The sequence below is a fragment of the Rhineura floridana genome, chromosome 2 (assembly GCF_030035675.1).
Source record: "Rhineura floridana isolate rRhiFlo1 chromosome 2, rRhiFlo1.hap2, whole genome shotgun sequence".
Taxonomy (NCBI): domain Eukaryota; kingdom Metazoa; phylum Chordata; class Lepidosauria; order Squamata; family Rhineuridae; genus Rhineura; species Rhineura floridana.
The window spans coordinates 4625135-4649570 of NC_084481.1; the positions used below are offsets into that span (position 1 = coordinate 4625135).

Consider the following 24436-nt stretch of genomic DNA (forward strand, 5'->3'; position numbering starts at 1 on the left):
GCCCTGCTCAGGAGTCAGGAAACAGAATGTTATTTATTAATGCAGATCTTTTCTAAAGAAATTATAACAACACTTTTTGTACATTTTTATTTGTGTTTGAAGTGGCTGGAACATTATGATGAGTAACTATTGGCCTGAAATGAGTACAGATGCCATTTATCAGTTTACTTACTGTTCAGAGTTCATATAAGCTGAGCAATCAAGCTTTGTTAATGGAAATTTTGCAGTTGGGATGTGTATTAGACCCAAATCTCTTGATCACAAAGGTTATGTGGTTGATCTAGTCCAATAACATTTGTCATGTGATACAGACCCATGTCCATCATGTTTTACACTAGGATTGGCTTATAGGATAGAGAAAATGATGTTTTAGTAGGATGTATTAAAGATCTGAAAGGTTTTAAAGTTTAACCCTCATATTTTTAAATGCAAATGTTCAGAGCAAGAAAAAAAGGCAGATGTTATATTCATATACTTGGTGATGTATATACTTAAAGGCTTGCAACATTTTAAACAACTACCTTGTCCAACAAAAAATTGTTTCATTGGTTGATATCTGAAGTCATGCAAGCGGACTTCTGCTTGCACAGTGGGACGCCCTCTTCCTTTCTTCCCCTCACAGCCCCTGCGCTCCCCCTACAAATCTGCTCTGGAGTGTCCCCCACAGGAGGAGAAGAGGAAGGGAAAGTCCTCATGACTGGATAGGCAGCCACAGTTGGATGTCACTCAACAAGTCCGCATTTCTATTCAGATCTGAGTGATGTGAAAGCTCATATTCTTACACAACAGAAAAAAGAATCTATAATGTAAAGTGTAAATACAAGCACATTAACAATTTGCCAAATCAAAATCTTGTGAGAAAGAGAGTTCTTTTGCATCAAAATTTCAGTAAATCCTTCCTTAAGAAATTTTGTGATGGAATTCATTACCTAAAGCACTGGGAGACCCAGTGACATCATTTTTCTATGACGTTTGCAGCCCAATCTTACTCTTGAGTTTAATTGGCTTATTTCCACATAAACAAGCATAGGATTGGGCTACATAAATTAATTTTAATATGTGATCTGGATTTCCTGCTCTTATATATTATTCCTGCCCCTTCTATGATGAGCTTCCGCCAGGCCTTGAAGACCTGGCTCTTCAGGCAGGCTTTTGGGGTGGGTTAGGTTTCTACTGTTATGGTTTTAAATTTTAACGTTTTAATGTATTGTTTTTTATCTTGTACGTCGCCCAGAGTGGCTGGACAACCAGCCAGATGGGCGACTAATAAATTTAATAAATAAATAAATAAAATATATAAAGTTAGGAATCGCTCTACCTACTTTACCTCTTAGCTATTTTTCAGATGAGAACAAGTCAATAAATATTTCAAATGTCTTTGGAGAAAAGTATGCACCACATGTACATATGATTAGGATTTATTTCCTACACATAGCTGAGAATCTTAATTTCAGTTATCTCCAATTTCAAGTTGCACTATGACCTGGTTCAAATATACTAAGAAAGAAATCGGTTCTTCTTGTATCAGAGAAACAAGGCATGCATTCTGAAACCCACATTTCAAAATATATAGGCTTGGATCCAAAGGTGTCTTGTGTGAGTGACAAGGCACTTCCGCTTGCACAAAGCAGCTCCTTCTCAGTTATTTGGATTTCACTGCCCTTCCCACGCCATTCTGTAGAATCCCTTGAGTGGCTTTTGGAGAGGACAGGGAGCTACAGCAGGAGAAGGGTCCAGGGATGTCCTGTTCTGCAAGCAGAGTACCATCCACTCTTCTCTGAATCTGACCCACTCACTTGTATGAAAGAAACATCCTATCACACTGCAAACTGGGCCAGTTTACACATTTCTAGAGCAGATCCAGGTTAACAGAGTGCATAAGACATGACCAGAAAAGGGCTGATTAGGGTTGGAAACCCCCAAATAGCAAGAGCACAATCTAGTCAAAGTTAAACACTCGTAAATCCTGTTGATTTCAATGAGATAATTAATGGGGCCTACAAGTACATAACTTGCCAAGTGTTTTGCCTGATTTTCTGGAGATAACATCACTAGACATATTATTTGTAGAAAGATGGATGGATTTTCTTATGCTTATCAATTTTCTAAACTATTTAGAAACAAGACTAGTTTTTAAAAAGTTTGTGGGTGATATCCAACCAACAGCGCAATCTTAACTGTGTCTACTCATAAGTAAGTCCCATTGAATTTAATGGGGCTTGCTCTCAGGAAAGTGTGGTAAGGATGGAAGCGCTAATCATACTCAGAATAGTCCCAATGAAATCAATGGACTTAAATCCATTAAGTTCAGTGGGTCTTTTCTGAGTATGTCTAATGTTAGTTATAACCCTGTATGATCCAGCTCCTGACCTCAAAGCAAAAACTCTTGTTTGACTTACGGTATTATCAAGTCTTTCTCAGCTATGCTAATTGCTGTGTCTCTCCCATCCCACAGAACCTGGGAATTATGTACTGGATATATATATATATTGTCTACATTTTACTTCCATAGGTTCTCAGTCTGTACATGAGAAAGCCCCTCTGGTGAAAGCGTTGCTGTTGGCTGGACCTGCAGGAGTAGGAAAAAAGATGCTTATTCATGCTGTCTGCACTGAAACAGGAGCCAACTTCTTCAATTTATCTGCAGCTAATATTGCTGGTAAATACCCTGGCAAGGCTGGTCTGCAAATGATGCTTCATATGGTGTTTAAGGTAGGACATAGAGATTCCCTTTTTTAAAAATTTTCTCTGTAAATTTACAAAAAACTATATTTTATTTATATAGTATTTTATTTCATGTTCTAATAGATCATTTATTATGTATTTCATTTTGATTTGTTGTAGTAGTAGTATTGTAATAAACAATAAATAATACGGTTATAAATTATTTTTTGTATCATGCTCACAGGAGCCTCTAAAAGGTTATCTCTCATTCATCTTGTTTGAATCTTTTACATATTTGAAGCTCATCCCATACACACACAAACGATTTAATTATTATTGTAAGGTAAATATACCCACATTTTTCAGTCTTTCTACCTTGCCTGATAGGTCTTTATTATACCTTTTTGTTTTAACTGTTAGTTTTTTTTAATTTTCAAAAGAAAACCCACAGAGGAATCTGTATTGTATCAATGTATCACCCAAATCAGTACAATATTCTAACCCATGCTATGTTACTAGTCAAGGCAACGTTCAACAGATCAGAAAGTTAAAATATGCTTTACAACTGCATATTAGAAATTGTCGTTCCAAAATATAAAATCAGTGTCGCTGTCATATGGGGTCTCCTGTAATTCTTCCTCAGCAGGCTGTCCTCCAACCTCATTCTCAAGTGCCTGAAATTGGTTCCGTAGTTCCACTGGTGCAGCCTGTCTTCTGGCTCTTCTGCTCCTGTCACCCTTTTCCATGGAATTTCCTCTACTTTGTTGTTCCTCTCCTCAACACTCTCTGCTCCTGCTTCAACATGCTGCTGTTCTTCCACCTCCTGTACTTCTCTTTATTGCTGCTGTTCCAGCATTCTGTCCAAGAATTCTTTGTCCTCTCTTATACTCTTGAGTATAGCCACCTGCCGCTCCAGGCCTCTCACTTTTTCTTCCAACAGTGCCACCAGCTTGCACTTGTTGCATGTGTATGCCATGTTGTTCTCAAGTAAGAAAACAAACATTACATACATCCTGCAGATCACCCCCACTGGAGTGTCCTTTCCATCCATAGTCTATTATCTTTTGTTTCTTTTTTTCTGCTTGTATTGGAACGGCCTGTGCTTTCTCCTGTCCTTGTTGAAGGTTAACAGAAGAGTCCCATTGGTATGTGGTGCGCGCTACAAGAATTGGTTTCTGTTAGGGACTTCCCCCTTGACCTCCCTGCCAAACTCCTGTTAGCTCTCCCTGTTCCTCGCTCTGTTCACTCTCTATCTGAGAACTGGCTCACTTGTATGTCGTCTGGACCAGAGGAGACAGCTCCCTCTGCTCTGCTCAATTAGGAGACAGGAATGTTCTCCCTAACATCTAGCTTTCTATGTAGATGGCTATTTTTGGAAGGAGGAACATTTAGTCATGTCACACAGCACCCCATCACACACATGCAAGAACACCTACCTATGACAGTTTAGAGCAGTACAGCTGAGACCCTTAATGATAGCTAGGCATGAGCATCTGGCACATACCACACCTCATTTGACTATTCTGGATATAGTGTGTATGGCCAGCAACTGAAAGACTTATTCATCTGACTGTGCTCTAAGTACCAAACGTTCCCACGCTGGCAGAAGACTCCTTCGGCAAACCCATTAAAGTCCAGATTTCGGACATAAAAAGAACTCAAAAAGACCCAAAGGTAGACCTTACTCATACTGTATGATTCCAGTAATTCTTACTAAAGGTAAAGGTAAAGGTGTCCCCGCACTTATAGTGTGAGTCGTTTCCAACTCTTAGGGTGACGTCTTGCGACGTTTACTAGGCAGACCGTCTATATGGGGTGGGATTGCCAGTTTCTTCCCCGGCCTTTCTTGCCGGGTACTCATTTTACTGACCACGGATGGATGGAAGGTTCGACCCCTTTTACCGGAGATTCAACTTCCTTCTTCCATTGGAATCGAACTCCGGCCGTGAGCAGAGCTTCGGCTGCGTTACCGCCGCTTACCACTCTGTGTCATGAGAGCCATGAGAATTGCCAAGTATTGTTTTCGAATTCACAGCGATGGTGAGGTAACTAAGATCTAAGATTTGATTTAAATCTATCCACGGGAAGCAGAGTTTGACCATTAGGCAAATTTTTGTCCAAAAATAAGCCACTGGCTGGTGGTTATTACTTCATGGTAGATCCTTAAGTCATGTAACTAATATTATTCCGATGTAGGATATCTGAATAAGTTTTCCTATCAGGTTTTGTAAACACTATTCAAAGTTACAAGTTTTGTCAAAAACCAAGTAGAATTGAGCAATACTCTAGATATGAAGGCAACCTTCTTTCATGATACAGAAAAGGAAGAGTGTCATGAGCCCCCCATTCCCAAAGGTGTGTGCATGTTTAACATTAACAAAGGTTCATCTCTATGAAAAATATTTGAGCACATGCTGAACACTCCCAATGAAATCAAGAGAAGAGAAAGCTATATTAGATATAGGCTGCTGCCAGTATTTATAAACGGGATCTAGATTAGGTAAATTCATTTTGATTTATTTGAGCAGCAACAGACTCTGATTGGCTAGAAGTTCTAGAGTACAAAAGGACACTTCACTTGTCAGTTGATAAAAATAACTGTCAGTTGGAGGAGAGCCAGTTGATGAGGGAGGTGCAAGGCAAAAACCAGAGACAGCTGAGATGAAAGTGGATTGCTGATGCCTGAATATTAAGTTAATCCTTCCCAGTGTGATAATCTATACCTTGCTGCCAGTGAAGATCAGAAAAAGGGAGCTGATGTCTGTGTTAGGCTGAGTCTGCACAAAGGTCTTACCAGAAGGAGGTTAGACAAGTGGGTTTTCAAAATTAGCTAAACTGTCCAAGCAGCTTTAGGGTCAGAGGCAGATTGTCCTCAGTAGTTGGACAGGACTGAGTTAATTAGGGTGGTGTGGAGGTTGGGGAATTTGGCCTGAGGTAAAAGCAATTTAGAACCTATTAATTAAGGGATATTTTGTAAAGGGAATACCAATATTTACACTGGTATCTTAAATGTGCTTGATGACAGTTTCTAGTGTAAATATTGGCATTCCCTTTACAAAATATCCCATTGATAATAGGTTCTGTCTCCAGTGTTGGTGTCAATCTCATTCCTAAACCTACTTTACCAAGCTACTAAGAGGCTTTAAAGGCATTGCAAGGGAATGGTGGCAGCAGAAAAGGGTCACATTGAGGAACTTGGAGTTATCGTGGCTGGGAGTTCCATGGACTATAAAATATAAAAATTAAAGGACCACAAATATCTATACTCGTGTTCATAGGTTTCCCTATAGGTGGGATCTGCTATATTCATATATGCTAAATATTCATATTTAGCAAGTGCTGGTAATATTCAATTTTTTTGTAAATTTAACCAGAAAGTTAGTCAGCTAACCAGTTAAAGTTCTGTCATATCTACGCAATAACATTAACCCTTAAGTTGAACCGATACAGCTTTCTGAATAGGAATGATAGGGATTTGAAGCAGATGGTTCTCGAACTAATTTCAATACATATTTCAATAGCCACAATACTAATTGTATTAGAACATGTTCATTTTCTGAAGCTACTTTGGCTCTGGCGAAAGTTAGAAAATGTATAAATTGCTTGATCAAAAAGTTAACCAAGAAGTGTACAAATAAACATTATAGATGAAACATAGCTAAAATCCCCAAAACAATTAAAAACAATATACATAAAACCATCATAATTGAGAACAAAAACAATAAAAAAATTAAACAAATACAGGTACCTAAATCATGTGTCTGGATAGGGTTTTGAAAAAGAAAAGTTTTCAGCAAGCATATAAAACAATATGAGGGCACCTGCAGGGAGTTCCAAAGCACAGAAATAGGAAATTCTCCTGTGCATAGAAAAGCTGATCTTAGATGGGTAGCTAGCTCCACCTAGCAGTTGAAGGCAGAAGAGTGCTAAACAGGTTTATTTATTTTTTACAAGGACTTTCTGCTCTGCACAGCTCCTTATTTCAGTTTCTCTTCTGCCTTCCACCAAGAACGGTTGATCTAACTGCTCTCTGCGTTCAGGCCTGTATAGTTTGGTGGTTTTTTCCTATTGTGTGTCTGTACCTTTTCCTTCCTTTACTGTTTTCCTATATGTGTCTTGTTTAAAACAAACAAAAAGGGGCTTGTCGTTTTATGTTTCTCCTCCCCCTGAGACTTCACAACGGTGCTGAGCCAACTGCGAAGCAGCCACCCCACTGCTTCAGCTGCGAGACCACTGTCTTCTTTGTTGGACTCTGCCCCCCCAGCCTCGTTTCTCAGGCACGTCTGTGCCTGTCTACCGGCAATCACCCGAATGGCTTCCTCCTTTCATGGTGTGAGCGGGGACGCCTCTTGCAGCGTGCTCCCTAGGATGCCAAGTGCCTGCCACCCCCTCCTCCATCCTCTCACCCATGGAAGGCCTCAGCAGGACGCTCCAGCCATGGGGGAAGTGTATTTGCCCCCTTCTGCAGCTCGTCAGCACATGGCCCTGCTATTATCACAGCCCTTAGCCCCCATAAAACCTACAGCATGGTTTGCACCCAAGGGGAAGGCAACACGCAAATCAGACCAAAGAAACCTAGGTCACTTCAGCCTCACACTACAATGGAAGTCGTGCCTCCGCCATTATCCAACCAGGCCCTAGGGCCTTTAGGTTCTATTGAATCCCAGGCAGAGGTAACCATAGCCCGCTCCTCTTCCAGCAGGCACAAGGTGGCTGAGGGGTGTACTGTCGCGGGCAGGGTAGCTCCACAATGACTAGCACCTAAGAGAAGTAGGGGAACCAGTCACGACAAGCAACGGCCTGGTGATGCACCCCCTGTGCACCAAAGGAGGCTCATAGCAACATGTGCAGGTCACAGAGGGAACTGGAATCCCTGTCTAAGTGTTGAGCCCAAGGGTGCTGAGCCCAGCCTCTCTCCTTAGGATCAAGGAGGGGGAAAGCATGAGTTGCAGGCGCCTCAGCCATCAGGCCTGTGAATGGGACAGTGCTCAGCCATCAAGCACCCCCACAGAGCCGTTAGGGGAGGATTCCGAAAGAGCAGTAACTCCTCCTGTGCCAAGCAGTATCCTAGAAACGCCCGATGCTTCCCCGCCCGATGCTTCCCCGCCCGATGCTTCCCCGCCCGATGCTTCCCCGCCCGATGCTTCCCCGCCCGATGCTTCCCCGCCTGCAGATAAGGACCCTGTTCTGTCAGATGAGCCCGTGGAGGCTTGCCCCCCTTCACCGCGCTCACAACATAGGGAGAAGTGGACAGGGCAGAGGGCGTGTGTGCGACGGAGTGAGGGGTTACGCTCCAAGACCTCTCCTATTTAAGACTGCCGTGCTGTGAATGGGGCGCTGAGTCAACTTTCATCACACGTTGCAGAGCATGTCTAGAGAGTAGTTAGGGACTTGTAGTGAGTTAGCATAGGATCTTTTCTATGAGGCGCTCAGCCTTTGATATATCCATTACGTTAATAAAGCAAGAGTTCTTTGCACCCTCGTCTCCGACTCGTGTTTCCCGCTCTGAACCGGACACTAAGGAGGAAGGCACCCAATTCCAGCCCACCATTTTTCTATATCGTCTTCTCCTGAGGAGTTTGAAGGCTTCCTCGAGGCAGCTACATCTCACCAAGCAGTACAGGAGATGAGGGGTGAAGCATCCTTCATTTCACCCTCTTCACGTCAGGAACTCCAAGTTCAGGGGGTGGTGCACAACCCACACTCATGTTCTACAGTTTCAGTTATCACAGCACATGCTACAACAATTAAAGGAACAGCTAAGAGATTCTCTCCTAATGGATCTAGCCAGAGATGTTTCCACATCAGCAGCTGAGGCTTCACACCCCACACAGGACACACCAGCCACAGCACCCACTCCACCACCTTCAAGAGCGCAAGTGGCGCACGGCCTCACTACACTCTGCTCTTCTTCAAATGTGCCCCAAACACCGGGCAGGGCATCACCGGACCTTTATGCCGCCTGACAGGGCAGGCGTCCTCAACTTCAGGAGGAGGCAACAGTGGACCCAGAAAATGAGCTGATGGTCCTCAATGAGGAAGAATGGAGTGGAGATTCGGAGTCAGAGGAAGTAGTGACCAATAGGATTTTCCAGGAGGCTCATTTCCTTCCATTCCTGTACAAGGCAATGGAAGCTCTGAACCTAAATTCTCCAGAAGATCCTCCAGCTCCCTCAGCATCTAGAATTTCAGCTGTGTGTCCAGACCCAAAACCCAAGTCAAGGGTGCTAAAACTTCCATCACTGTTGCCTAAAGTGATCAAGTCCGAATTTGATGCCCCACTGTGGTTCAAGAAATCAGTTGTAACTGCCAACAAATACTATACATTGGAACAACACATCATGGACAAACTCAAGGTTCCTCTGGTCAACACTCCCACAGTCAATTTACTAACTCTGTCCTTGAACCCGAAAGACTCAGATGCCCACCTCAAGGATTCGTCAGATTGCAAATTGGATCTAGGCCTTAGGAGGATTCATGAGTCCAGTGCGCTCTCTATCAGAGCAGCAGCAGCCTCCTTGGTCTTTGCAAGAGCATCTCTGCTGTGGCTAGAGGACCTATTGGACGGCCCACAGCAGGATCTGGCTCGAATCCAGAAGTCTCTTCTGAAAATCTCAAGAGCAGTGACCTTTATGGCAGATGCATCCATGGACGCCATGCAGTTTTTGGCAAGGTCATTAGCAGCGAGTGTTTTCACTCGAAGGTCTCTATGGTTACGCCATTGGGAGGCTGATACTGAAGCCCACACTAATTTCACATCTGAGCCCTATATGGGTGGCAAACTATTTGGCGACAACGTCCTATCTGGGGTCTTGGAGTCGAAGGAAAAGAAGAAAGCTATGCCTTTTGCCAAAAAACGAGACAACAAAAGATTCTTCCATAGACCTTTCCATCCTTATTTGCCCTCCCAGTCCTTTCTAGGCTCCAGGGCATTCGGAAGAGCAAAGGAGTCCCGTACCAGCCGTCCCTTCTGGAATAGGCAACGTACCCAGTCTGAAAGCCAACAACGTTTCCCCAATATATTGGGTTTTGGATCCCAGTCTTGGGGAAATAAGCATCAGTTCTGACACCAGGGTCCCTCAGGTGGGAGAACGCCTTCAGCACTTTGCCCACCGCTGGAGGGACACGTCTTCTAAGCAATGGATACTGCACAACCTCAGATACGGACTGAGACTGGAATTCATCTCCCTCCCTCCAACCAAGTTTATCCCCTCTCCCCTCTCAACATCTCCAGACAAGCGGAGATGTTTAAGCAATTGCCCACCTTCTGCAGATTGCGGCAATAGAGCCCGTTCCAACAGGCAAGAGGTTCTCAGGAATCTACTCAGTATTCTTCACCGTCACGAAAAACGACAGATCTTTCAGGGCGGTACTCGATTTGAAGAACTTAAATCAGTTCATAAAATACCGCAGGTTCCGCATGGAAACTTTATTGTCCATCAAGGAGGCATTGAGAAAGGGAGACTTCCTCTCATCTATCGATCTGAAGGAGGCGTTTCTGCATGTCCCTGTTTTTCCTCCTCACAGACGTTGCCTCCAGTTTGCGGTGGGGGAGGATCACTTTCAGTACAGGGCCATGCCCTTTGGTCTGGCATCTGCCCCCAGAGTATTCACAAAGATCATGGTTGCTCTGGTGGCACACCTCAGGATCCAGGGGGTCCATGCCTTTCCTTACCTGGACAACTTTCTGCTCCAGTCTCCATCCCTCCACAAGGCTTGGGAAGATCTGCACATCACCCTAGCATGCCTCAAGGATCACGGCTTCCTTGTCAACCAACCAAGAGCCAGCTTTGTCCAGCCCACTGCATAACACATTTGGGGGCCACCATAGACTCGCAGCAGGGACTCATAATGTTAGCTCAAGACAGAGTAGACAAGATAATAACAGCTGTCACACTGCTCCTATCTTCGCCTTCAGCGGATCTTATGCATCTGGCAGGTATCTTGAGATTGATGGTCTCAACCTATCAGACTACTCCATGGACTCGTCACCACTCTCGACCACTCCAGTGGGTGCTACTGCCTTTTCAAAATGACATTGCGGCCAGGCGTCACCAGAAGGTAACACTTTCACCAGTGGTCCATCGCTCCCTGCTATGGTGGGTGCACAAACCCAGTCTACTAAGGGGAGTGCTGTTCCAGGACCCTCCACAGACCCTGATCACCTCAGATGCAAGCCTGATAGGCTGAGGAGCCATTTGCGATGGTCAGATGATACAAGGGACTTGGCCACCACAGGAGTCAGTACTTCCAATCAATCTTCTGGAGCTTCGTGCAATTAGGCTAGCCCTGAGGCACTTCGTGGAGATCAAACGGTTGCGGGTGGTGCTGGTCAGGACAGACAACATATTGGCCAAATCACATTTGAATTGTTAGGGAGGCACATGCTCCCCACAACTACAGAAGGAAGCTTCCCTGCTGTTCCAGTGGGCGGAAACACATGTGGACTCGATCCTCATGGAATACCTCAAGGGGGAGGACAACTGCCAAGTGGATTGGCTCAGCAAAAGGTGCATCAGGGAGAATGGAAGCTTCACCTGTTGGCCTTTCAGGAAACAGTGAGATGCTTCGGCAGAGTCGAGGTGGACCTATTTGCCACATACCTCAACCACCAGGTGAAAAGATTTTTCTCCAGATACATGACACCAGAGGCTGAAGCCAGAGATGCTCTGATGTCCTAGTGGCCCCAAGGACAACTCTACGCCTTCCCACCTCTTCCGATCATTCCCAGGGTACTTCAAAAGATCAGAGCCGAAAGGGCAAGAGTTCTACTGATGGCTCCTTGGTGGCCAAGAAGACCCTGGTTCCCGGAACTCGTCAATCTGTTGATCCTCCATGGCAAATTCCCCTCAGGGAAGGTCTATTATCGCAGGGACAGCTTCTTCAGCCAGACCCGGGATGACTGGCACTTCATGTCTGGAGATTGAGAGGCGACATTCTCTGCTTCCTACAGGATGGCTTGTTCTTGGGTCTTAGGCCGAACACTCCCAGACGCCAGGCTTCAGCCCTTTTGGGCGGTTCTGTCTACATCTCCGGAGAAACCTCTGGGATCTCATCTGTTACTCAGGTGTTTTCTACGTGGGGCAATGGCATCGGCACCTCCTATGATCCATCGTTACCCAACTTGGGATCTACACAAGGTGTTAACGGCCCTAGAAAAGCCCCCTTTGAACACCTTAGTCAAATTTTCCTACTGCTCCTATCCTTTAAGGTCTTGTTCCTTGTGGCCATTACTTTGGCCCAGAGAGTGTCTGAGTTGAATGCTCTGTTTGTTGACAAGAATTTCTGTGTGTTTCATAAGGATAGTGTAGTCCTGCGTACTGTCCCTTCTTTTCATCCTAAAGTACTGTCTACCTTCCACTGTCAGCAAGACCTGGTACTTCCTTCTTTTTGTCCTAATCCCATTCACCCCACAGAGAAAGTGTGGCATTAACTGGATGTGCGAATAGCCCTGAAAGTGTATCTCTCTAAAACAAAACATTTCCATCAGACAGATAGTTTGTCTCCTTCCCCATCATCTTTAGGGAAGAAAGTGTCTTCGTCCATGCTCACTAGATGGATCAAGGCATGTATCACACTGGCCTATGCCTCTCCAAAGTTAGCCCAGCCAGCCAAGATAGTGGCCCACTCAACTAGGACAGCAGCCACATTGGCAGCATTCTCACACCACACATCTATCACAGAGATTTGTAGAGCAGCTACATGGGCCTCACCTAATACGTTAATTAATAAACAGTATAAGATTAACACATATACATCAACAGAGGCAGCTTTTGAGAGGAGAGTGCTACAGCACCTTCTCCCAGATCACTAGTATAATCAGCCCAGCAATGTTCCCACCCTACACGGGTCAGCTTTGGTATGCCCCACCTGAGATCAGCTTTTCCATGCATAGGAGAAAAGACATTTGGTCTTACCATAAAATGGTTTTCTCTGTGCATGTCAAAAGCTGATCTCAGGGCCACTCCCTAGGAGAGCTGGGCTGCCATCACTGTCTTTTTCATCTTAGGCCTACAGTAGAGAGCGTATGAGTGCTGTTGTCTCCTGTTTCATGTTGATGGTTCCTATTATTTCTCTTTGTTCTTTCCTCCTGTTGTTTGGCTTGTTATCAAAAACTGAAATAAGGAGCTGCACAGAGCAGGAAGTCCTTGTAAAAAAAACCTCTTTAGCACTCTTCTGCCTTCAACCACTAGGTGGAGCTAGCTACCCACCTGAGATCAACTTTTAACATGCACAGAGAAAACCATTTTACGGTAAGACCAAATGTCTTTTTTATAGGACAGTTACCAAAAATAAAATATTAAAAGCAATGTTTTCTTCTTACAAGTAGCTGCTTTAGGCACACCCAAGAATATCTACAGGGCTTTCACTTTTTAAAAAAAGAAATCTTCCCTCCATGCCATATCATGGGCAGAATATTCCAAACTAGGGACAGAGTGGAATGGAATGATGGGATCATTGTTGCATCCACAGCCCTATCGGCCAGGGTGGAAGGTGAGGGAACAGTAATTTTCCAATTGTTTGCTGCTTCAGCTCTATGCTGGTGCAGCAGAGGAGGCTTGATTTGGCCATCAGCAAAAAATGGCCAGTTTTGGATCCAGAAGATCCATCACCAGCTTTGTTCTGCATTCATTGATTGTAGGAAGTCTCCATGGTGGCAGACCACAGCAGAGAGAGACTGTGGCATGACGTAGCAAGGCAGAACTCAGGCTGGGAGCAGGGTGAGGTTCAGGCTAGATAAAGGGCAAAATGAGGCAACACAAAGTAGGGAAGGGTTCAAGCTGAAAGCAGAGCTCCAGTATTGCCTTAACAAGGAACAAACCGCGACTCAGCCTTATAGCCACAGTTGCCTTCTAATTGTTAGCTCCACCTGTACTGGAAGGTACTACTTTGCTTAAAGGGGCCCAGCTATCGTAGTAGTTTCCTACTGTGACAGAACAGGGAAGCCTCTGGTCTTCTAAGAATCTTCCAAGTCTGAGGATGGCAGTCCTACATCTTCTGGCTGGAGGGACATTGGTCCTACAGGCTCAAAAGGTAGCAGCACTTCTGGGATTGGCCCTGCATCCTTCCCCTTCTGATTTGCAGTCCTTGGCTCCGTCACCTGACTTCTGCACCCTGACAAAAACTTCTGCTTCATCATAACTCCTTCCAGCATTGCAGGTTGGGGATTAGGATTGCTCAGAAAGTGCTTTTAAAACTTTCCACACACATATACACACCCTGACTGTGGTCTTTTGCATCTTTGCCAAAGTGTGGTAACTTTTCTTGTGTTAATGAACACTTTCCTTGTCATTCATTTATGCTGAATACAAGCATTTCTGCTAAAGTGTTTGTAATATGCAAATACATTTAAATTTCATAAGTATGCTGTTAAATTGATTGAGTACCAAATTAATTAAATGTAAATAAATTTGCATATTACCAACACTTCAGTATAAATGCCAGTATTTAGTATAAATGAGTGTTGAGCCAAGTGTGAGATAACACTACTGTAGAAAGGATAAAGAATAGATAGTGAATGTCTTCATACCCCTAGATTTTGGGACAGAGGTATTAACCTTATGAGGTTGGAAAATGTGGCATGTTCCTTTAATTAACTAATTCTTCCAGAGGGATTGGGGCACTGGTAGCTCTAAGATGATGTGTGCTGAATTATTACAGATGATTATAATCATCTGGTTTTCAGCTGGCCATATCAGTTAGCATACTAGCTAAATTTAATTTAAATAAACTGTAGAAGAAACTCATTACTATCGCAATTAAAAGGTGGTTTTACATTATCTTGAGATAGAAGAATATTTACATAGGAATGTCTTAGTTAATGTCATTATTTTATAAACACTGAGTAAACGAACAAATCTAATGTTTATATTGTGTTAGTTGGCCAGATCAAAGACACTGGAGAACAGATATATATTGCACCAAAGGAAATGGAACAAAGAATACTCAGTATAAATATCTAAGAGGCACCAAGTAGAAAGAAGTGATCTGTGGGATAAATCTTGAGTCACTATAGTTGTATATCTGTATAAGCAGATGATTATTTTTACCTCATAACTTGCAGTCCTTTCATTGTATTACTGTGTGCTTATAATGTATATAATAATATAAAAATAATTTGAATAAAATTCAGTATTATCACCATTTGATGAAGTAGGGTTTCCCCTATGAAAATGTATGCTACAATACATGTTAGACACAACACTCTTCATTGTTTTGTTTTTCCTGAAAACAGCTACCTCTCCAATATTTTCAATATAAATGTTATTCTGAGATTACTGAGCAAAGCATGAGATAACTTACTACATAAAAGCAGTATTATTTTCTCATTTAGTTTCTGAGTCTTTCAAGTAGGCCTATATCCCTTGATATTTAAGTTTTTCTCTGCAACTTTGAGATAAAGTCAATTTACAAATAAAACACTAGGATTTTCAGAAATAGTCTTGAGGCTACAAATTGCTCACACATAATAGAAGCCTCAAACTGCAACTGTCCCTCTGCTGCAATTTAGAAACAGACTGCAATCACAACCTAAGTACAAGCAACAAAGGAATAAACTTTTGCTAACAAGCATTAAAGGGCTGGTTTTACAGAACACATGCTGGAAATGAAGACTAAGCAGTTAAGAACAACAGGCCTCATCTGTCATGAAATGCTGTCACAGTCTTCACTTAAGGCAGTATTAGAAAGGTTAAGGAGCCATCTGCTGGTGACTTCAACAAAATGAAGAGCATAGCACTACTAATAAAATTTCAATTATAAATTAATTGCATAGTCCATTTAATTATCCATAGATTCAAACTACCCGTGGATAATTCAAATGAAGTACTTTCATTGGAACATACAGTCTGCTACATATCTGCCAACAATTTCAATCAGATACCAATGGATTATGGGTGTCTCAGTTGGTTAAAAAATGTAGCAAAATTGCAGGATATTGATCAGGTCAAGACAACAGAATACCCCTGTTCTGTACATAGGCAAATCTATTCATTCACAATTCCTCCTTGTGAACTAGGAAACAGAAGTCATTCATATAAATGATCTATCCGAGTGTTAATTTAAAGTGAGCTCACTCCCTATTTTGTTTTAAGATACATGCATTTCCCCAATCGTTTAACATGATCCCTCTGAAGAAAAATACAAACCTAACAAAAAATACAAAGACCTGGGATCAGACAGTAATCTTTTGGATCTACACCTGTCTAACAACAGTGACTACTGAAGAAGCTTCCTTGTAGAGAAAGTGTGTATAATTCAACAGCTCCTTAGAAGAAATTAATTAAAAAAACAAAAATTGTTGCAGGAAGAGAATGAAAAATAGGACTCCCAACAGCATATATTTTTAAAATCACTAATTTGAACTGGAATTATTAATCAAATAAATTGGTGAAATAATTAGTGACTTTATTATGTATAAGCTAAAATGTGGATTTTCCTTAGATTCTTCTGTGTTGAGAAAGAATGCCACTGATGTCTGTTTTTAGGTCATGTGTTTAAGATTATTTTTCAAGTAATTAATGTATCAAAGCAAAACAGATATTCCAAAAGGTATTCTCATGTCACATTTACATGCTTTTCTGAACAAGAGTGGGAAATACGTAGAAACACCTCGAAGTCAAAGACTTCATCTCCTTCTTTCTCATCATTTTAGGATTGCTGACATTCTTCAGCTTAAAATTGCAGTGTTTTCAAAATGAGATTTATTTCTCTTAGGCTTTTCTAAGCATATCAGATGTGCTTGTTGATCAAATAAAATCCATAATTATTTTGCATGGTAGCAATGTTTGTTGTTTTTCCTTGCAACAGCTGCTAAAAACCAAAGCAGCAGAAAAATGATAATCAAAATGCTTATCTGTACAATGACCATTTTTGCAAATAATCCTAAACCAATCCATGGTTTAGCAAGAACCTGCTGGCTCCCATGAAGGAGATCACAGCATATTTGTTCCTCCCTGGTCCTTTTAGTTGCCAAGGTCTGGCTTAGCATGTTGTTCAAACCTGGGAATGTGGTTAAGCCTTCTTCTGCAGTCAAGGTTTATTCTTGGCTACAGATCAGGGTTAAGGACAAGAGAGCTTTACCATGATACTGGATTCAGCCAACATGCTAAGCAAACCTTGGCTTAGCTGCTGTGCTGAGCTGATCTAAAAGGACCAAGGAGGAGCAAAGCAGGTGTGGGCTCCTATCCCGGAGCCAGCACTTTTGCACAGTTGCAATAAGTCACAGTTAGTTTAGCTTACCGTGACATATGAACCAGGCTATTCAGAACTTATTTTACTTAACAGATACAGCTATAAGGCCACTTTGTGATTAGTACTAACAGTCGAAATTTTCAGAGAATTTCTATTCAGGGTAGTTTTATGCAGCTCAGTTTTTTCCATGAAGGGGAGATTTTTTATTTTAGTTTTTACATTCATTACATGGTAGGATTGATAAGGAACTTTTCTGCTGGTAGCCTTGTCTGCTGAATGTCCTGCAGACAATACTAAGGAGTTACTGCAAGAAGTGACTAGACGATGGAAAAAATAATCATACAAGTCCATCCATAGCTACACTTAGCAAGCAAAGCAAAAATCTTGAAGTCCACGTTTCTCATGCTGCAATCTAAAACCCTAGTGCATTTGAAGCAGCAGCTAAAAAAGGTATTCCTTATGGCTACGGATTTGACAATGCCTTCAGTAGGATATACACTGACCCTGAGAACTTGTTCATACATGACACACATTTGTGGTGAAGATTAATTAGAATGATTATCTCTAAACCTTCTTCGCAAATACCATGTGAACAAATGTGAACAAGTGTACAATGTACATTTTCATGAAACTGATGACAAATGAAGTGATGGATTTGGGATATACCCACGTACGATGCCTTAAGAGGTACATCTTTATTCATAATAATACGTATAATTTGAATAGCACGTCAGAGTCACTTAAAATACAACAGTCTATAAAAAAAAGTTAGTACTGTCATCCCCATATTGCAGATGGGAGACTGAGGCTTAGCAAAAGTGGTTTGCCTCAGGCATGAAACCATAGCAGCTGCAAGATTTAAAGTATGCTCATCCTCTTAGCTACTACACTTTTGCCAGCTTTCTAGCTTCTGCTTCAATATACTTCACTTCTAGTTTGCAGTATGATAGAGATACCACCTTACTTTACAGTTGCAAAAAAAGCCTTTGTAATATGTGGATACTGTAAATTTTCCTTGGGGTACATTGGTAGCGACATTTACACATCAGACTAAAACATAGTTTGCATGATGTGCACGAGCAGGAAAGAGCTGTGGGAAACCTCAGGCTCATTTCCTCCACCCATCCTCCTCCTGCAGAACAGGAGGAGTTCAGAAGCTTCTGCTTTTGCTTAGCCATGGATAGTCATGTCAAGATCAAGAACTGTGGTTAATCTTAACTCTGGTTAGTTTAAACAAGCCAGCTTCAGTAAGTATGGTTTGAAGTTGGCTTGTCTGAAATTAACCATACTTAATATGAACCTTGAGAACCAGTGTGGCATAGTGGTTGGGCTACGACCTGGGAGACCAGGGTTCGAATCCCCACACAGCCATGAAGCTCACTGGGTGGGCGTGGGCCACTCACTGCCCCTCAGACTCAGAGGAAGGGAATGGTAAACCCCCTCTGAATGCCGCTTACCATGAAAACACTATTCATAGGGTCCCCATAAGTCGGGTTCAACTTGAAGGCAGTTCATTTCATTTTCAATATGAACCTCAGTTTGTCAGTCCAAACTCCTTGCCCCTGCTTCCAAAGTACTACTCTCATCCACATGGTAAAACAAGAAGGGAGCACTCAAACCTTAGGCTCATTCTTGTTCATGCACAATATGCTAAACTGTGGTTTACCATGATGTGCAAATGTGTGCTCTACCTAATTAGAAAGTGAAATAGAATTTCAGTTCATTCTCTAATTTCTGACCATTGTGTAATTCATTAACTATTTGCAAATATTTCTAAATAAAATTCTGAATACTACTTAGAATCATAGAATCATAGAGTTGGAAGGGGCCTTGTAGGCCATCGAGTCCAACCCCCTGCTCACAGCAGGAAATCCACAGCTAGAGCATCTCCCGCAGATAGCTGTCCAGCCTCTGCTTGAAGACATCCAGCGAAGGGGATCCCACCACCTCCCTAGGCAGTCAGTTCCATTGCCGAACTGCCCTTACTGTCAAGAAGTTCCTTCTAATGTCCAATCTGAATCTACGCTCCTGCAACTTAAAACCATTAGACCTAGTCCTACCCTCTGGGGCAGCAGAGAACAAATCTGTACCCTCCTCTATGTGACAGCCCTTCAGGTACTTAGAGTGCAATCGTGTCACCCCTCAGCCTTCTCTTCACCAGACTGAAGATGCCAAGTTCCTTCAACCTTTCCTCATAAGACTTGTTCTCCATACCAGCTATCATCCTCGTCGCCCTCTTCTGAACCCACTCTAACTTGTCTATATCTTTCTTAAAATGAGGCGCCCAGAACTGAACGCAGTATTCCAGATGAGGCCTGACTAATGCAGAATATAGTGGGACTATTTCTTCCCTCGACCTGGAAACTATAGCTCTGTTTATGCAGCCCAAAACCGCGTTTGCCTTTTTTGCCGCAGCATCACGCTGCTGGGTCATGTTCAACTTCCGATCCAGTACAATTCCAAGGTCCTTCTCACACACACTACTGCTAAGCCAGGTATTTCCCATCCTGTACCCGTGCATTTTGTTTTTGTGGCCTAAATGCAGAATCCTGCATTTGTCTTTATTGAATGTCATTTTATTAATTTCAGCCCAATTTTCTAGTCTATCCAGGTCCCTTTGGATTTTATTCCTGTCTTCCATTGTGTTAGCTATCCCTCCCAGTTTCGTATCATCTGCAAACTTCATAAGGCTTCCCTCCACCCCATCATCTAAGTCATTGATAAAAATGTTGAAGAGTATCGGCCCCAGGACAGAACCCTGTGGCACTCCACTCGAAACCTCCTTCCAGTCCGAAGCAGAGCCACCGACGACCACTCTTTGAGTACGGTTTTCCAGCCAGTTGTGAATCCACCTGACAGTATTTCCATGTAGTCCGCATTTGACCAGTTTGCTAATCAAAAGGTCGTGGGGGACTTTGTCAAACGCTTTGCTGAAATCTAGATAGATGACATCTACAGCATTTCCACCATCTACTAGGCTAGTGACCCGATCAAAAAAAGAGATGAGATTAGTTTGACAGGATTTTTTCTTGACAAACCCATGCTGGCTCCTACTAATCACAGCATTGTCATCTAGATAGTTGCCAATGGACTCTTTTATTATCCGTTCTAATATCTTTCCCGGTATTGAAGTCAGACTGACCGGCCTGTAATTCCCCGGATCTTCTTTTTTACCCTTTTTAAAGAGCGGGACGACGTTTGCCCATCTCCAATCCTCCGGCACCTCTCCCGTTCTCCAGGATTTCTCAAAGATGATGGCAAGAGGTTCCAAGAGTACATCCGCAAGTTCCTTCAATACTCTGGGATGCAGTTCATCAGGCCCTGGAGATTTGAACTCATTTAGGTTAACTAGGTATTTCCTGACTATCTCCTTATCAATCTCGAACTGCAGTCCTGACCCCTTACTGAGATTGCTACTGATGCGAGGTTGCACACTGTTCCCTTTTTGGGAGAAAACGGAGGCAAAATAGGCGTTGAGCAGTTCTGCTTTTTCCTCGTTATCTGTCAACATTTTGCCATCCTCATTGAGCAGCAGTCCCACCATTTCCTTGGTCTTTCTCTTGCTTCGAACATATCTGAAAAACCCCTTTTTGTTGTTCCTCGCTTCCCTCACCAGCCTCAGCTCGTTCTGGGTTTTAGCTTTCCTTACGCTATTCCTGCAAGCCCGAGCCGCTCGTCGGTACTCTTCCTTGGTGATGCGTCCTTCCTTCCATTCTTTATACATGCTCTTTTTTACTTTTACCTTCCCCACCAGTCTTCCGTGTAGCCACATTGGCTTTTTCCGATGTCTTCCATTTTTCTTTCTCTTTGGAATTGTTTGCGATTGCGCTTTTTGTAATACGTTCTTCATGAACTCCCATGCTTCTTGGGCTCCTTTTTCCTTTAGTCTATCTAGCCACGGGATCCTACCCATCATTTTCCTGAGCTTGCTAAAATCGGCTTTCCTGAAATCCAAGGTCCATGTTTGACTATATTCTTCTTTGGCTTTCCCCAGAATCACAAATGCCAGCATTATGTGGTCACTTTCCCCCAAGATACCGACCGCTTTAATTCCCGTGACCAATTCATCTGTGTTAGTTAAGATCAGGTCCAGGATTGCCGATCCCCTTGTTCCTTCTTCTACTTTTTGAAAGAGGAAATTATCAGCAAGGCCCATCAGGAATTTGTTGGAGGCTTTGTGCATCGCAGAGTTTGTCTCCCAGCAGATATCCGGGTAGTTGAAGTCCCCCATCACTACTACTTCTTGCCTCCTTGAGATTTCAGAGATTTATTTGAGAAAGGCCTCGTCTACCACCTCTTCTTGGCCAGGGGGTCTGTAGTAGACACCTACTACCATGTCGGTTTTATTTGTTTCTCCATTTATTTTTACCCAAATGGTCTCTACCGGACCCCTTTGTTCGCTCTCTTGGATTTCCATAGAGGTGTATTTGTCTTTGACGTATAACGCTACTCCCCCTCCTTTTCTGTTGCTTCTATTCTTTCTGTACTTGACTAAAAGCATCTGTTTCAATCTGGGGTCAATCCTTTCCAAAAATACATTCCATGTTAGTCTGTTGCAGCAAAAATGAAGAGTTATGCGGCACATTAAAGACTAAAGCCGTGTGTACACTTATGCATTTGTAGAACAAAAATATAGGTTTTCTCAAAACAATCATTTCATGGTCATCCTCAACATTCTGTATTCAATCTAGATTGATGGTAGATCCTGCCATCCAGATGGGTGGGTGTGGTTACCAGATAAGTGCTTGAAAACCGTCCACTTCATGAGATTATGCTATCTTGGTATACGCCCACCCACAACATAATTAGGCAGGTGTGGATATACTCCCCCCTCCCAGTTGCTGGGACCACCTCCATCTGTTTTCAAGCAGAAGCAATCTGTAATGAGCTTTTATTTTCGGATTGAACCCGATGGTCAAGTGCTGTTCAGGGGCAAAAATAACAATAAAAATGCAATAGGTCTAGACTGTGTGTGGACTAGATGGAAAAAACAAGAACTCATTCTCCATTGATTCTAGAATAAAATGTATGCAAGTAGCCTAACACATTTATTGTGGCATAAGATTTCATGGGCCAGAGCCCACTTTGTCAGATGCACATATATTTTCCTCCGTTTTCTCTCTGTACTCCTCACTGAGGAGACAACTTCATACAGTTTATGAAGTAGGCTCTGGCCTACATAATCTTATGCCACAATAAGTCAGACAGTATTTCGGGTGCCACAAAACCCTTTGTTCTTCTTGCTTGTAAAGCAATCTTGCACTTGGGGATTGTGGGAGCTGATCCACTCATACAAGAAATGTGCACGCAGCTTAGCTCCTTTGACTGAAGTTAATGAGGAAGATATTCCAGGTCTGGGAAGTCACAAGCTCCCATACCTGGAACATGTTGCTAGGTTAGGAGGAAGAAACCCCATCTGTACTGTACTTAACACATGCTATGACTTGAAACTCGATTTTTCACCTCTCAGGTTGCCAAACAGCTACAGCCTTCAGTCATTTGGATTGGAGACACAGAGAAAACATTCTACAAAAGGGTGCCTAAAGCTGAAAAAGAGGTAGATCCAGTTTTTCATATTGTAGTACCAGAATCGCAAGTTGACGGACAAATGAGTATTATTTATTTATTTCATTTATGGATCACTTCTCATGAGGCACCCTGAAGCCATTTATAATATAAGAACATGTAAAACGGTTACCTGTATAAAGCATTTAAGGCAATTGCATATAAATAAAAACAATTATAAAAACAATTATAAATTCAAAGACGTTTAAAAGAATAGAGCATGCATAAAATCAATTCAATTCCAAAACAGATATCAACTGGGATAAAGACTGCAGAAGGCTTGTTGAAAGAGGAATGTTTTTAGCAGGCGCCAGAAAGGCAGCAGAGCAGGCGCCTGTCTGAAAGGGTTGGTGCCATCACACTAAAGGCCCAATTCCAACATCATGTGGAATGAACGTCTTGAAGGGATGGTATCTGCAGGATGCCGTCTTCTGTAGGACACAATGATCAGTTGGGTTTGTAGGGGGATGAGATGACCTTTTAAGTATCCTAGTCCCAAGCTGTATATAGCTTTGTATGGCAATACTAGCACGTTGAACCTAACCCAGTAGCTAATTGACAGCCAGTACAATTCTTTCAGCATTGAATGAATATAATGATGATAGGCCAGCCCAGTGAGCCGTTGAGACACCACTTTTTGCACTAGCTGCAGCTTCTGGGTCAGTCTCATGGGTAGCCCCTCATAGTGCACATTGGACATGGACAACAGTGCTCAGGCTATCACACTCTAAGTATGGCCATAGCTGTCTTACCAGCCTAAAGCTGGCAAAAGGCACTCCTAGTCACTGAGGTGACCTGGGCATCTAGCAACAGGAGGAGTACGACCCCACCCAAATCAGGCAATTGACCAATTATCCAGACTTAGGAACTGCCCCCCCACAGCGACTCCATATTGCCAGGATTCAAAGTCAGTGTACTGGCCCTCCTCCTGCCCACTACCAATTCCAGGCACCAGTCCAGAGCTTGCACGGCCTCTCTTGATATAGATGTTACAGAGGAATAGAACTGGGTATCATCAGTGTACCAATGACACCTCATCCCAACTCTCCAAATGACTGCTCCCAGTGGCTTCACATTGATATTAAACAGCCCCGGGGACAAAATGGTACCCTGTGGCACTCCGTAGCATAACTACTAGGGGGCTGAGAGATAATCACCCAATGCTGTTCTCTGAAACTGACCCTGGAGATAGGAGCAGAAACACTAAAACAGTGCCCCCCAAATACCTATCTCACAGAGCTGGTTTAGGAGGATATTATGGTCACTGGTATCAAAAGTTGCTGAGAGGTCAAGTAAAAATAACAGGGTCACACTTCTCCTGTCCTCGACAAAAGGTTATTCCTCAGGGGGACCAAGGTCAATTCAGGCCCATAGCCAGGCGTGAACTGGAACTGGTGAAAATAAGAGTATTTCACCACATCACAACACTAAGTGACTAGTCTTGCTTTTTCCTTTTGTGTATATATATATGAACGTAATTGTGATTAACCAAACAAGAGTTTTCATTTTTAGGTGATTAATGGAATCTTTGTAGTGATCCAGAGCAAGCTTGAGTGAAGTTCTGTTTGTTGCTTTCAAAACTGTCATATATATAAACCAGTTTTGCATTCAATAGCCTTTTTATTTAACAAAATGTATATATAGCTTGACTGTTAAAAAAAACCTCTAAGTGGTTTACAAGAAACATTACAATTATCAGTACAGGCAGCTAAAAACAAGTAATTAAAAAATTAAAAAACAATTAAAACAGCAGTAAATTAAAAAGAGATTAAAACACATCAACATCTATGTGTCTGGATAGGATTGCGTAAACAGAAATGTTTTAAGCAGGTGCTCAGAAGAATACAGTGAAGGCACCTGTCTGATGTCAATAGGCAGGGAGTTCCAAAGTGTAGGAGCTGCTGCAATTTCTTACAAGCGCAGAACCAGTATTATGTGCCGCATGTAACAGTGCCAGTTCTGCATATCGAAGCAGGCAAGCTGGCACATATGGGGTTATGCAATCCCGCAAGTA

General features: G+C 42.7%; 1 protein-coding gene across 5 annotated transcripts in view; it reads left to right on the plus strand.

Moving 5' to 3' along the window:
• Positions 1-24436, plus strand: part of IQCA1 (IQ motif containing with AAA domain 1) — a 154867-nt gene that overhangs the window by 111178 nt on the left and 19253 nt on the right. For 4 of the 5 annotated variants that reach the window (XM_061607657.1, XM_061607656.1, XM_061607659.1 and 1 more), the window contains 2 exons: positions 2513-2712; positions 22328-22414. In XM_061607657.1, the coding sequence (XP_061463641.1) occupies positions 2513-2712; positions 22328-22414 (287 nt within the window). The remainder of the gene's footprint in view (positions 1-2512; positions 2713-22327; positions 22415-24436) is intronic. The other variant, XM_061607658.1, reaches the window with a different exon arrangement.